A 13,564-nucleotide genomic window follows, 5' to 3' on the forward strand; every position below is an offset into this window, starting at 1 on the left:
CTTAGCATATCGTCAATCCACTTCCTCGGCGTTCTGTCTACAGGAGTGGATCAGGGTTTCCGTGCTGACGTTGTTGAAAACACCTTCTATGTCGATGCAAACTACGAGGGTGTACATCTTCATCTCGAAAGTCCTCTCTATGTGGTGGACTACATGATGTAATGCGGTTTCCACTGATCTACCTTTCACGTATGCATGTTGTTTATATTTCAACATGTCGTTGGGAATTTTGCTCTTGCTCTTGATCATGGTATTGACTGTCCGTTCCATTGTCTTGAGTATGAAAAAAGTTAAACTTATCGGGCGATAAGATTTTGGTACTGCGTAACTTGCCTTACCTGGTTTGGGTATAAAAACTCTCCGTGCCTCCTGGCAGGGTATGGGAAAATTCTGACCAGCTTGGACGAAATGTAGTCCACTTCCCTTTGAAGTAAGGCCGGAAAGATCTGGTCGGGTCCTGCTGCTTTGTTTGGTGAGAAGCTCATAGAGTTGTCTATTTTTGGTACTTCTTCTGATGCGTGGACATTTTCCGTCGAAAGCACTGTTTGGGCCGCTGTGTTCTCATCAGAAGGCCTAAGGTTTCCTCGCTTGTTTCCATCTTCCTTATCGCTTCTTCAACCATTAGCTTGGCCTGTGTGGGTTTTGGAAAGAATCTTTTTAAATTTTGATACGTCGTTTACGCTATCTACCTGTTCGCAGAAAAGTTTCCAGGAGTTTCCTTGTCAGTTTGTTGTATTTTAGTTTTGATTTGTAGTTGTCCCAGAATACAGCTAATTTTTTTCGTTTTGCCCTATTGTAAAGTTTACGGACCTCTTTGCCTTTGTTACGAATTTCCCCTGTCATCCACTTCCTTTTCCGTAGGGGACAACTATCCTCGAAATATCTTAACTCATGAAGTTGATTGCCGATATCCTGACACTTATTGTCTACATAGTTTATAATTTTTATACCCTCAGCCTTTAGGCTAAAGAGGGTATTTACACTTTGATACGGCCAAAAATGTGCCTCATCGAAATAATGGTTTTAGACCCCAAGTATGTTTGTACGATATCCGTTTTAGACAATTTTGAGTCGATCTAGCAATGTCCGTCCGTCTGTCTGTCTGTCCGTCTGTCTGTCTGGCTGGCTGGTGCGCACGATAACTCTCGAACGGATCAATCGATTCGGTTCAAATTTTGGGTATCGAAATATTTTGTCCAGATTTGATTTAAGTTCGAAGTTGGGCCATATCGGTCCACTCCTTCAGGTACCTCCCCCACAAAAGTTCAAAAATGTTCGGAAAAATTGTCCGCACGATAACTCTTGAAGGGAGTAAGCGAATTAGTCCATACTTTGCACATCGTGACATTTCTACCAGACATAGATGAGGTTCCAATATGGACCCTATTGGTTCACTCTTTCGGGTACCTCCCACACAAAATTTTGCTTAAGTGCAGTTTAAGGCCTGCTCTCGAATCGCTTTGATTTTTGTTGCAACCACTGGTATTCACTACCCCCATTACGACGATATAATTTTTTTCAGGAGCAAGTCCATATATCCTCAGAAATCAGCACGAAAACTGCAAACAACCCTAATACCAAGTGTCGTAGTTGGAGTGTACGATAACTCTCAAATGGATCAACATATTTGGTTAAAATTTTGGGTCTTTCAATATTTTGTCCAAACTTAGTTTAAATTTTAAGATAGACCATATCGGTCCACTCCTTCCGGTCCTCCCCCACAAAGGTTCAAAATTGTTCGCCAAGATTGTGGGCATGATAACTCTAGGAGGGAATAACCGAATTGAGCCAAACTTTGCTATTGGTAATATTACTTTCAGGCATAGCTCGAGTTCTAATATGGACTATATCGGTCCACTCATTTGAGTACCTCCCACACAACATTTGGAAAAAGTATAGTTTATACTTATTAATTTGTGACGCAGCAGGTTGCACTTGCGGTCCCTGTTACGACGTTGTAATTTTTTTTCGTGGGAAAGTCCATACTTCCTGAGATAATGACCCAAAAAGGTCCAGAAAATCCTACCGGCACCACCTAAACTGGCTAATGTGTAAAAAACTCTTTTAGAGAGAAATCGATTTAGCTCAAACTTTGTAAATTGAAAAGTAAAATTTTAATATATTTAAATTCAGAAAATTAAGTACAACATATTTAATTATATAGTCTGAATTGTGTTGCAACATGTAGTTTTTTGTGGCCCTTTCCATCCTGGAAAATTTTCCCAACAGCTAAAAAACCTACAGAAGTATTGTGTTAACTTTTTTTCTTCGGGTACGTGGCTGAGGGTATATCTCTGTCGGCTCAGCAGACTGATACTTTCTTACTTGTTTTTATTAAATTATATAACTTAAATACAGTTTAAACATGAACCCAATTTCTAACTTATGCCGGAGTTGTTTTTTTTCACTATTTTTTCTCTCATCGGATGACTCCCCAGGTGGTGGATAGGGGAACGCTCATCAGATATGACGGGTACCGCAGAAATAAAATATGCGGGGCGAACCAAAAGAAAAAATGGAAAACGGCAGCGTCTGACCAAAGGATAGGCGGCAGCAAACAGCGTCTGAACTTCATGAGGAGCGGCTGAATACGGAGACGGAAAACTCTAAACCTTTCAGAAGGCCACGGAAAACCACTGAAATATATTTTCCTTGAAAACCACTAAAATTAATTTAATGAATCTAGAAAAAATACATGGCCCTCAATCTCCGGTAACATGAGGGTGCTAAGAATCCCCGGAGGTAAAACAAATCAAAATCTAAAAATTGGCACATGGAATGTGCGGAGCCTCTATGAGGCTGGTAAACTCGCCAACACTATATCGGAAATGGAAAGACTAAACGTCGATATCCTCGGAATAAGTGAGACATGGTGGCCCAATAATGGAGAGTTCACTTCTCAAAACATGAAAATTTACTACTCGGGAAATAATAATCAAAACCATAGGAATAGAGTAGGAGTAATTTAAAAAAATGCAGTCGCGCAATTTTTTACGGGCTTCATCCCGAAACCTGATCGATCTTTACTTCTTAAATTAAAATGCAAGCCTATTGACATAAACATTATTCAAGTATATGCACCAACTGTTGATAAAAGCAATAACGATATCGAAATTTTCTACAACGAAGTCGAGGATCTATTAAAAATGGCAAAGCCACACGAAATAACTATAATTCAAGGTGACTTTAATGCTAAGGTAGGAGGAGAAAGAGTTCCTGGAATAACAGGAATATATTGACTAGGTGAAAGGAATGAAAGAGGCGACAGACTAGTTCAGATCTGCCAAGAACATAAAATGAATATAACTAATACAATGTTCTGTCTCCCCCAGAGAAGGTTGTACACTTGGAAATCGCCCCAAGATCGAAAAGGCATATTGTACGCAATCAAATAGATTTTATTTTGATTAACTCGAGGTATAAATCGTCGGTTTTAAAAACCTCAACCTACCCAGGAGCGGACGTTCCATCAGACCACAATCCCCTGATGATGAATCTGCGAACAAAGATTGCTGTAATGAAGAAAAGAAAATTTTGACGGAAGTTCGACGTAGCGAAACTCAACGACGCAGCTTTCAAAACAAGCATACCATACAAGCATACCTTCAAAACAAGCAAAACCGGATAAACCAAGAACTGAACGAAGTCAATAGAGAAAATGTTGAAAGCATATGGAACGATGTAAAGAGCAAACTCAAACCCATAGCAGAAGATACTCTCGGATATTATAAACGATCTAAAAACAAGGAATGGATGACACAAGATATATTGAACTTGATGGACCAGAGAAGAAAATATAAAAATATTAATCATGTATTATATTGGGAGCTGAATAGGAAGCTTCCATACGCACTGCAAAAACTGAATGTTTAAAAAACCAATGTCTGGAGATTGAAAGACTACAAAAACTACACGATGATTTCAACCTCCATCGAAAACTAAAAGAAATTGCCGGTGCATACCGAAAGACGTCATCAAATGTATTGTATAATAAAAGCAACAAACCCTTATTTGACATTGATGGAAAGACAACTTTAGGGAGAGACTACATAAAAGAAGTATTTACGGACGACACCAGATCAATCTTTGAGCAGCACTCCCAGCAACATCTATCAGGAACAGCAATAAGTAGAGTAGAAGTAGAATCTGCAATAAAGTCGCTAAAAGATAAAAAAGCGTGCGGCCCAGATGAGATTCCCTCTGAAATTTTTAAATTAATAAATCATGAAAACATGGATCCCATAACAAAATTATTCAACAACATATATGATACAGGCCTATACCCACAGGAGTGGTTAAAATCGACATTTATTACCATTCCTAAAAAAAGTCACGCTAAATACTGTCACGAGTTCAGACTAATTAGTCTTATGAGCCATGCTCTAAAAATATTCCTTAGAATTATTCATTCAAGAATATATCCGAAAGGGTAATGGGAACGTCTCAGTTTGGCTTCAAAGAAGGCATGGTTACCAGAGAAGCCCTTTTTTCCATAAACACTCTGATACAAAAATGTAGAAACGCCCAAAAAGATGTATTCCTATGATTCGTTGATTATGGAAAGCTCTTCGACAACGTACTGCATGATAAACTGATAGACATTCTTAACTCAATAAATATAGATAAGAAAGAAATACAATGTATAAAGAGGCACCAGACTGCTCAAATTGAGATAAACGGAGAAATGACGGAAAGTATACCTATATCCAAAGGAGTCAGGCAAGGGTGTATACTGTCTCCATTGCTATTCAATATTTATTCAGAACAAATATTTCACGAATCGATCAATAGATTGCGAAATGGCATTCATATAGGCAGTACGGTTTTAAACAACTTTAGATATGCTGATGACACAACTCTAATGGCACATAACATATCCCAACTTCAGAACCTTGTGGATACACTCTCAACTTGCAGTGAAAAATATGGCTTAAAAATTAATATCCAGAAGACAAAATTTATGATTATAAGCAAAAAACAAGAACACAATAACGCCATATTAAAAATACACAATTCAAACATACAGAGAGTTAAGACTTTTAAATATCTTGGAGCTACAATTACCGAACAATGGGACTCCTCGAAGGAAATATGATGCCGAATAGAGTTGGCGAGAGATGCATTTTTGAAATACAAGCGAGTTTTTACCAGCCATGACGTCAATCTTGAAACGAAGACTCGATTTGTCAAAGCATATGTGTGGTCAGTCCTACTGTACGCAATGGAGGTGTGGACAGTGAAATCTGCCGATATTAAAAAGTTTGAAGCCTTTGAAATATGGATATATCGGCGAATATTAAAAATTCCTTGGACTGCTCATGTTTCAAATGCTGAAGTATTGAGGAAAATGCATTGCGAAAGAGAACTCATCACAGCCATAAAGAGAAGAAAAACTGCTTATTTGGGACATATTATGAGGAATCAAAAATATAAATTATTACAAAATATAACCCGCATAAAAATTGAAGGAAACCCCACACGCAGAGAAAAAATATGATTGATCCAACAATATTCGAAGAGCAAAATATGTATTGTAATGATATTGTTAAATTCCAAACGTAGTATTGTTATTCCAACAATTGGGTTTTGTTAAATCCAAAAATTGTTTTTGTCAACTGGACAATAGCTCTCTCTTTTCTTCGACAATTTTTTCTCTTCTCTCGCTATTCGAAGCCGTGTTGAAAAAAACAATTATGGTGAGTTTTGTTTGTATGACATGATGCCTTTATCTTTGTTTTTGTGTGTATGTATACCAACAAGGAGACTCTTTGTTTTTATTTGTTTCTGTTTTGTTTCATTCTTCTATCTTCATTGTGCTTTGAGGTTTGGTGTTATACCGGAGTTTGTTATGGTGTTTAATTATTCCTTATGTTGTGGTGGGTGCTTGTGGCTTTTTGTTTGTCTTTGTTGTCAGCCAATGCAGCAAACCATGTATTGTGTTCATCAATGATTGCAATATTATACGCGACATTTATATCCAAGTTATGCGAAAAGTGTATATGAGAAGTGTATACACTCAATTCAAAAATTTCTGGGGTGGTTTTCTGGGTTGACAATACTTTTTGTAAACAAAATTAGATTATGATAGTTCCTACAATCGGTATTGTTAACGATTTTTACAATATTGCGGAAATTCGAAAGTTGTTTTTGTTTTGTATGTTTGAAACAAAAGATGGTATTTTTGGATTAGGATTACAACTTTTGAACAAAACAAATACATTTTTAGAACCAAAACAGATATTTTTGTTCCAACAAAAGCGAAAAATATTTTTTCTCTGCGTGCATTAGAGGAAGAAAAGAGTCAACATGACTTGATAACATCACGGAATGGACTGGTATTCGAGATGTCACGAATCTATTAAGCATGGCGAGAGATAGAGAGGGATTTGCAGATTTGATAAATAATGTATGAAAACAAATAATGTATATATGATAATTGTAACTAAATTGTATTGGTCGCTAATATTCGGAAAACGAATGTGCAAATAAAGAAGAAGAATGCCGAATGTATCAAAATGTCTTCCATTGATTCCAAACATTCGAAAAAATAAAACATCACACCAAATTTTTAGGGACATTTTTATTTATATTTTTATTTCAATATTTAGTGCATAAAATGATACTACAAACAGAATAAAAATTAAAACACAATTATTAATTAATAAAAAAATAATAATAATATTAAATGATTTATGTAAAAATGATAAATAATAATAATTATAAGAAATTCTTTATGTGCCGTTGTATAATAGCAATAATAAAAAATAAATTAACAAATTGGAAAATTTTACAAATTAAAATAATGAGCGATAATGAATTAAATCGTTGCGTTGCGATGCGTTGCTTCCTTTTGTTTATTAATTTTTTCTTCTTTTTCTAATACAAATTCTTTCTTTTCATTTGGATGCGTTTTCTTGAGGAGTTTTAGTAAAAGTTAAAATAATATAAATTGAGTAAAAGTGAGTGAGATGAGTGTTTCGTTTACAATTCTTGTTTTAAAATATATAAAGTCGTTAAAGAAATATTGTTGTTGTTGTATTTTAACTAATTAATGAAAGTTAGCGTTCGTTCTAAATCGTTAAATGTTGTTAACAGTGTTTTAGTGATTTGTTTTAAACTTATTTCAAAAAAAGATTTCTTTAAGATCACTTAAACATTAATTATTTTTTTCATTGTTTCTTTTTTACCTTCAGAATTATTTTTTAATTGTTTTTTATTTAACTTAAAAATTAATTAACGCCACATTTTCGTTGTTCCTTTTTTGTTCCATTCCAAGTTACCTCTGTAAGTGTTTGTTTTTTTTCGAATCCTTAACAAAAATCTCCCTTCTAATGAGGGTGTAGGGGGATACAGTAGACTTTTTGATTGTTGTTATTGTTGCAATAAAAACCCAAATTTCTCTAGATTTGTTTTTTGTTTGGCTGTTTTTTTTGTTTGTTCAAAATATTGGACATTTCTTGTTCAAGTTGGAAATCTATAATTAATTTCTATGGCATAAAAGAAAATAATTATAGATCCGACTGTCCAGGTCCTAAAAAAGAGATAAAAAGAAAAAAGATTGGGCTTTTAGTATTAAGAAATAAGTATATTGAAATTACATACATATAAAGCTTATAGTAGAGGAGTGAAGTAAGGAGTGACTTTAGTAAAGTTAGAAACCTAGAATCCTGGAGGACTTTTAATTTTTTTTTTTTTAAAAATCTTTAGGACCGTCACTGAATTTTAGGGAAATTTAAGAATTGCTTTCGAGAATATTAGAAATATTTTTAAGTCACATTTTTTATCATAGTATGGAGATTAGATCCACAAATATTTTTATTGGTTATATGCTTTCAAAGATTGTTCTTTAAGGACTGACTGTCTTTGGAAGAATATGACCACCTTTTCAAATTTTTGTTTGACTATCTTAGAATTTTTTTTTTTTGAGAATATTTTATTTTTTTTTTCTTTTACCTGCCACTCCTTTCATCTCCATATTTCTTTAATTCGACACACTTAGAAGCCGGCTTAAAAGCGGCTAAAGGGGTTTTGAGTTTCTTTTTTGTACACAATGGACTTTAGTTTTTGGGGGTTTCAGAGACATTAGGACACATAAAAAGCATTTTTGAAACTAAAGCTTGTTTCACAAAAGCCACAAAGCATGCAACAAAATATAAAAAAGAGAAAACTTAAAATATAAATAACAAATACTAAGGCTTTCTACAGAGACTTCAATGAGAGAAAACTTCACCTTTTTTTAAATTATGCAGTTGTTGTTTTTTTTGCAACTTCATCACATCAAATATAATGAAAATACTCTTTTCAAAATATTTTTCAAGAAATCATAAATTCGTTTCTTTTGTTAAAAGCCATTCGTTTGTTTTATTGTTGTTTAAAAAGAAAATAAAAACTTTGCTGAGTAGGGTATTTTTCAAAGGTGTTAATATGATTTAAACAACAAAAGGATTTAAGGATTAAAAACATTTATAAAGGAAATGCTTCAAATGAACCACACACAAAAAAAGATGTTAATCAAAAAACAAAATAGAACGACTTTTTTACAATTTCTTAGTTTGCTTATAATTATTTTTATAATTTTAATTTAATTTTGAAAATATTTTGTTTTGGTTTTTTATTTTTGAATTTAATTTTTTTGTTTTAAAGCCAAAGGTGGAGTTTACTCTCCATTGACTACACATTGTTTTTCCGAATTAAAACAAGACAATTATATAAAGAAAGCAAGTGGATATTGTTCATCAAACACTACCAAGAAATATTTACGATAAAATATGTTTGTATACAAACCTCATTTAGCTTTTGGTTAGCCAGCTAGCTTTGTTTTTGTAACTTTTTGCCAATTTAATTAATTTGTTTTAATGTGAGTATATATTTTGTAAATATATAATAATGCGGCAACATTATATTAATTGGAATTTTGAAGATATAAGTCTTTACTTGAAATATATTTGTAATGAAAGCAAAAACCGCAAAGCTTAGAATAGCCAAGAAGCTTGGAATGACGTTAGAAGAAGCTCATGGGAGTTTTAAAGAGTATTATGATTGTTTGTGAAATATAATCGTTGGTTTTTAAATTATAAACAAAGCTATAATTATGATTTTTTCTTAAAGAGTTCTTTAAAGATATTTTCTTGAAAGTTTGCAGATTTCTTATGACGTTGTGTATTAGGATGACGACTTTTGACAACTCGTATCCCTGTATCATATTTTCATGAGGTTTATTAAAGATTAAATAAAATCGTACATATAAGGTGATTCAATATAAACCTCGTGCACAAAATTATTTAAAAATAAAACAAAAAACTTTATTTTAGTCAATATGAGGCAAAAGTTGATTCTTTCCTGCGACAGATAATATTTTTTGAAAAAAAAGTCAGTCTTAAATCTAACTATTTATTTATCCTTTAACGATAAATTTTCTATCAGTTGCCTCCAAGTTTAAATTGCCTTTGACAGATTGTGTTATACGTTATATCTTCCAGCCTACTTCAAATCTTTATCAGGTCAAAATGCGTTGAATGTTTTCTTACAAAAAACCATTTTTCTCGTTATACCCTACACCACTATGTGGTAAGGGGTATTATGTGTTAGTGCATTTGTATGTAACATACAAAAGGAAGCGAGATAGACCCATAGTTCCTTCTAGGGATATACATAGAATCACTTTCTGAGTCGATTTATGCATGTCCGTCCGTCCGTCCGTTCGCAACATACAGGTCGCATTTGTTGACCAATTTCGCTGAAAATTGGGGAATACCATTTTTTTAGCCGTCGGAAGATCAAGTTCGAAGATGGGCTATATCGGTCCAAGTTTTGGTATAGCCCCCATATATATTTTCAGCCGATTTCACGTATTTTCTGTAACACACTCGCTATATATGTCCGATTTCGATGAAATTTGGAATGTGTGACTGAATTTGGTCTAAAAATAAATGTGCCAAATTATATCGAAATCGGTTCAGATTTGGATATAGCTCCCTTATATATATGTTCGCCCGATTTCACGTATGCGATGTACCAATCACGCTATATACGTCCGATTTTAATGAAATTTGGAATGTTTGACTGAATTTGGTATAGAAATAAGTGTGCCAAATTATATAGAAATCGGTTCAGATTTGGATATAGCTCCCATATATATTTTCGGCCGATTTCACGTATTTTCTGTACCAAACACGCTATATATTTCCGATTTCGATGAAATTTGGAATGTGTGACTGAATTCAGTCTAGAAATAAATGTGCCAAATTATATCGAAATCGGTTCAGATTTGGATATAGCACCCATATATATTTTCGGCCGATTTCGCGTATTTGCTGCTCCAAACACGCTATATAAGTCGGATTTCAATGATATTTGGAATGTGTGACTGAATTCGGTCTGGAAATAAATGTGCCAAATTATATCAAAATCGGTTTAGATCTGGATATAGCTCCGATTTATATTTTACATATTCACAGTGGTGTAGGGTATCATATAGTCGTCCCCGCCCGACTTTGATCCTTTCCTTACTGGTTTTTTTATTAACCCGGATAAAGCCACTGGTCGTTCAAACGCCACCAAAAATGGTTGCAAAAATTGACGTAAAACTCTGTTTTTTTCAAATATTTTTGTGGGGTTTTTTGCATTTTGTTATAGTCTTGTCTGTTATCTGTAATTTCACGCTGATAACGCTTCATTTGACCTACGCATTTCCACGCAATTGGCCAAAAACCCAAGCTATTCAAAAAATCGACTTTTTGTAATTTTCAACTTTTGATGAAAAATTTAAAAATGTAATCAAAAATGTTAGAATCATATAAAGCCAGGGATTTGTTAGGAATATAGTAAGAGTATTTTCTCAATCAAAAACCAAGGGATTGGCATGTAAGGATGCACCTATATTACCCTCCAAAGTTTTTGGAACTTTTAAAAGAAGGCCCGATTGCAGCAAAACTATACGTTTTAGAGAAAGAAGTTAAAAAGGCTCGGAAAGATTCTTTCCTTTGATCTATCAGTTAGTGTTTTCCGGCATGATCGTATGATTTTTGCTGGATAACACCTGTGGCAGTCAATCTTTTTTCATGGTCTTCTCTGGAATTTGCAGAAAACTGTCGAAAGACTAAAATTGCATTGATATGCTTCTATTATTCCAGTGGTCATTGACAGGATTTAGTTAGGTTAGGTTGAGAAGAGGGGTGATTCAAGATCACCACATGTCCTTAAAAAGAAAGGGCATACACTTAAGTCAGAAGAGGCCTGTTGTGCGCTCTAATTTTATGTGTCTGCAAGTTGTTGTTAGTTTAGGAGTTCCGTCCCATTGACGTAGTCCCTCAAGTTTTTGAACCCGATGTCCTTGATATGGTCGAGTCCTGTAATTATGTCGTTTCCCATTAGTTGAGTTCTCAAGTTTGTGAATGCCTGGCAGTGGCAGAGATAGTGTTCCAACGTTTCGTTGTCCTCGCCACATGCCCTGCATTCACTATTCTCTGCACAGCCTATCCTGTGCAGATGCGCTTGTAGTCCTAGATGCCCTGTGAGGACACCGATCAGTCTACTGATATCCTTTTTACTCAGTCTACTGATATCCTTTTTACTCCCTGGCTTGTTTTGCTAAGGAGTTGGCTACTTCGTTTCCCGTAATCCCTATGTGTCCTGGTACCCATATAATGTTTACCGAGCCATAATTAGAATAGTCGTTAATTGAATTTTTACACTCTAAGACAGTTTTCGATATTGTTGTCTTACTTGTTATAGCTCTAATTGCTGCTTTACTATCCGTAATGATGTTAACTGTGAGTGGCCTTGTATTTGTTTTAAACCAGTTCAGACATTCTGTGATCGCTCGGATTTCGGCCTGGAGGATCGTGTTATGATCCAGCAGACGAAGGGAGATCCTCGTTTCCGTGTCTACGATATAAAGACCCAGTTCCGTTCTCCCCCCTAACACAGCCCCGTCCGTAAACCCGCAGCTTACAGCGGGAATCTGTGCAAGGGTTCCATCTATCCACATATCTCTGTCCGGTATTAGAACTTCATACAGAGCTACTTCACTTGATTCTGGTATCCGGTCCGGGTTTACGGACGGGGCTGTGTTAGGGGGAGGATTTAGTTGCAGATACAATACGCTCGCCGCATCTTATATACGATGGGTAGGAGAATTATGTTTCTGTTCATGGTGCAAACCGTTTCGTATCTTTTCTTGTTACGGGGCATATCACATTCCTATCGGCTTTACAGGAATGCCAAACTCAGACACGGATTGGAACATCTTTGACCATATTCGTCGTAGAGTGAAGATTAGGTCTAAATCCCCAATGATATGAGATGGTATGGTAGAGCAACTCGTCAATTTAAATAATTTTGAAAGTCTTTTCTTTATTTCCAATTAATCCTTTGGGAAGAATAGGGCCTTTTCTGTTAATCGATTATTAACCGTAAAATTTCCAAAAGTCGTAGTCGACTATTGACTGTGCGAAACCCGGATAATCGATTATTCTTAGTCGACTTTCGGAAGACGGAGTCAACTATTATTCGTAGTCAACCATAAACCGTAGTTTATTATTATGATACCCTCAGCCTTTAGGCTAGAAAGGGTATATAAACTTTCATACTGGCAAAATGTGCCTCATCGAAATAATATTTTTAGACCCCAAGTACTCGTATGTTTGGACGAAATGTGTTTCAGACAATTTGGAGTCGATTTAGCAATGTCCGTACATCTGTCTGGCTGGCACGATAACTCTCAAACGGATAAGCCGATTTGGTGCAAAATTTGGCTGTCGTAATATTTTGTCCAAACTTATTTTAAGTTCGAAGATGGGCCATACCGGTCTACTCCTTCAGGTACCTCCCCCATAAAATTCAAAAATGTTAGGAAAATTTGAGCGCACGATAACTCTTGACGAGACCGATTTGGTCCATAGTTTGCACATCGTGAAATGTGTACCAGACTTAGATAAGGTTGCAGTATGGACTCAATCGCTCCACTCCTTCGAGTGCCTCCCACACAAAATTTCGCAAAAGTTCAGTTTAGGGCCCGCTCTGGAATCGCTTTCATTTTTGTTGTAGCAACTTATATTCACTGCCCCCCATACGATTGTATAAGTTTCATCAGGGGCAAGTCCATACTTCCTGAGAAAATAGCCTGAAAGGTGCAAAAACCCCTATAACACCGTGTGTAGTGGTTGGAGCGTAAGATAACTCTCGAACAGATCTGCCGTTTCGGTCCAAAATGTGGCCTTCGTAATATTTTGTGTAAACTTAGTTTAAGTTCGAAGATAAGCCATATCGGCCCACTCCTTCAGGTACGTCCGCCATAAAAGTTCAAAAATGTTCGGAAAAAATGTGCGTACGATAACTCTTGATGGTACTGACAGATTTGGTCCATACTTTACACGTCCTAATATATCTACCAGGTATAGGTCAGGTTCGAATATGGACTATATTTGTCCACTCCGTCGGGTACCCCCCACACACATTTTTGGATAAATTCACTTTAAGACCTTCTCTCGGATCACTTTGCTTTTTGTTGAAACAACTTGCATTCGCTGCCTCAATTACAACAGTAAAAGTTTTTCAAGGACAA

At 35.3% G+C, this 13,564-nt stretch overlaps 1 protein-coding gene across 19 annotated transcripts in view; it reads right to left on the bottom strand.

The window, feature by feature from the left end:
• Positions 1-6,889: 6,889 nt before the first annotated feature.
• The window catches only part of LOC141393634 (uncharacterized), a 127,407-nt gene continuing 120,732 nt past the window's right edge, over positions 6,890-13,564 (bottom strand). For all 19 annotated transcript variants that reach the window (XR_012410148.1, XR_012410147.1, XM_073966937.1 and 16 more), the window contains one exon: positions 6,890-7,531. Coding sequence is in view for 17 of the 19 variants with exons in the window: in XM_073966937.1 (XP_073823038.1) it covers positions 7,509-7,531 (23 nt within the window). In the remaining 2 variants the exon portion in view is untranslated. The remainder of the gene's footprint in view (positions 7,532-13,564) is intronic.

Source organism: Musca autumnalis, unplaced genomic scaffold, assembly GCF_047663935.1.
Source record: "Musca autumnalis isolate F117 unplaced genomic scaffold, ASM4766393v1 scaffold_2, whole genome shotgun sequence".
NCBI lineage: Eukaryota > Metazoa > Arthropoda > Insecta > Diptera > Muscidae > Musca > Musca autumnalis.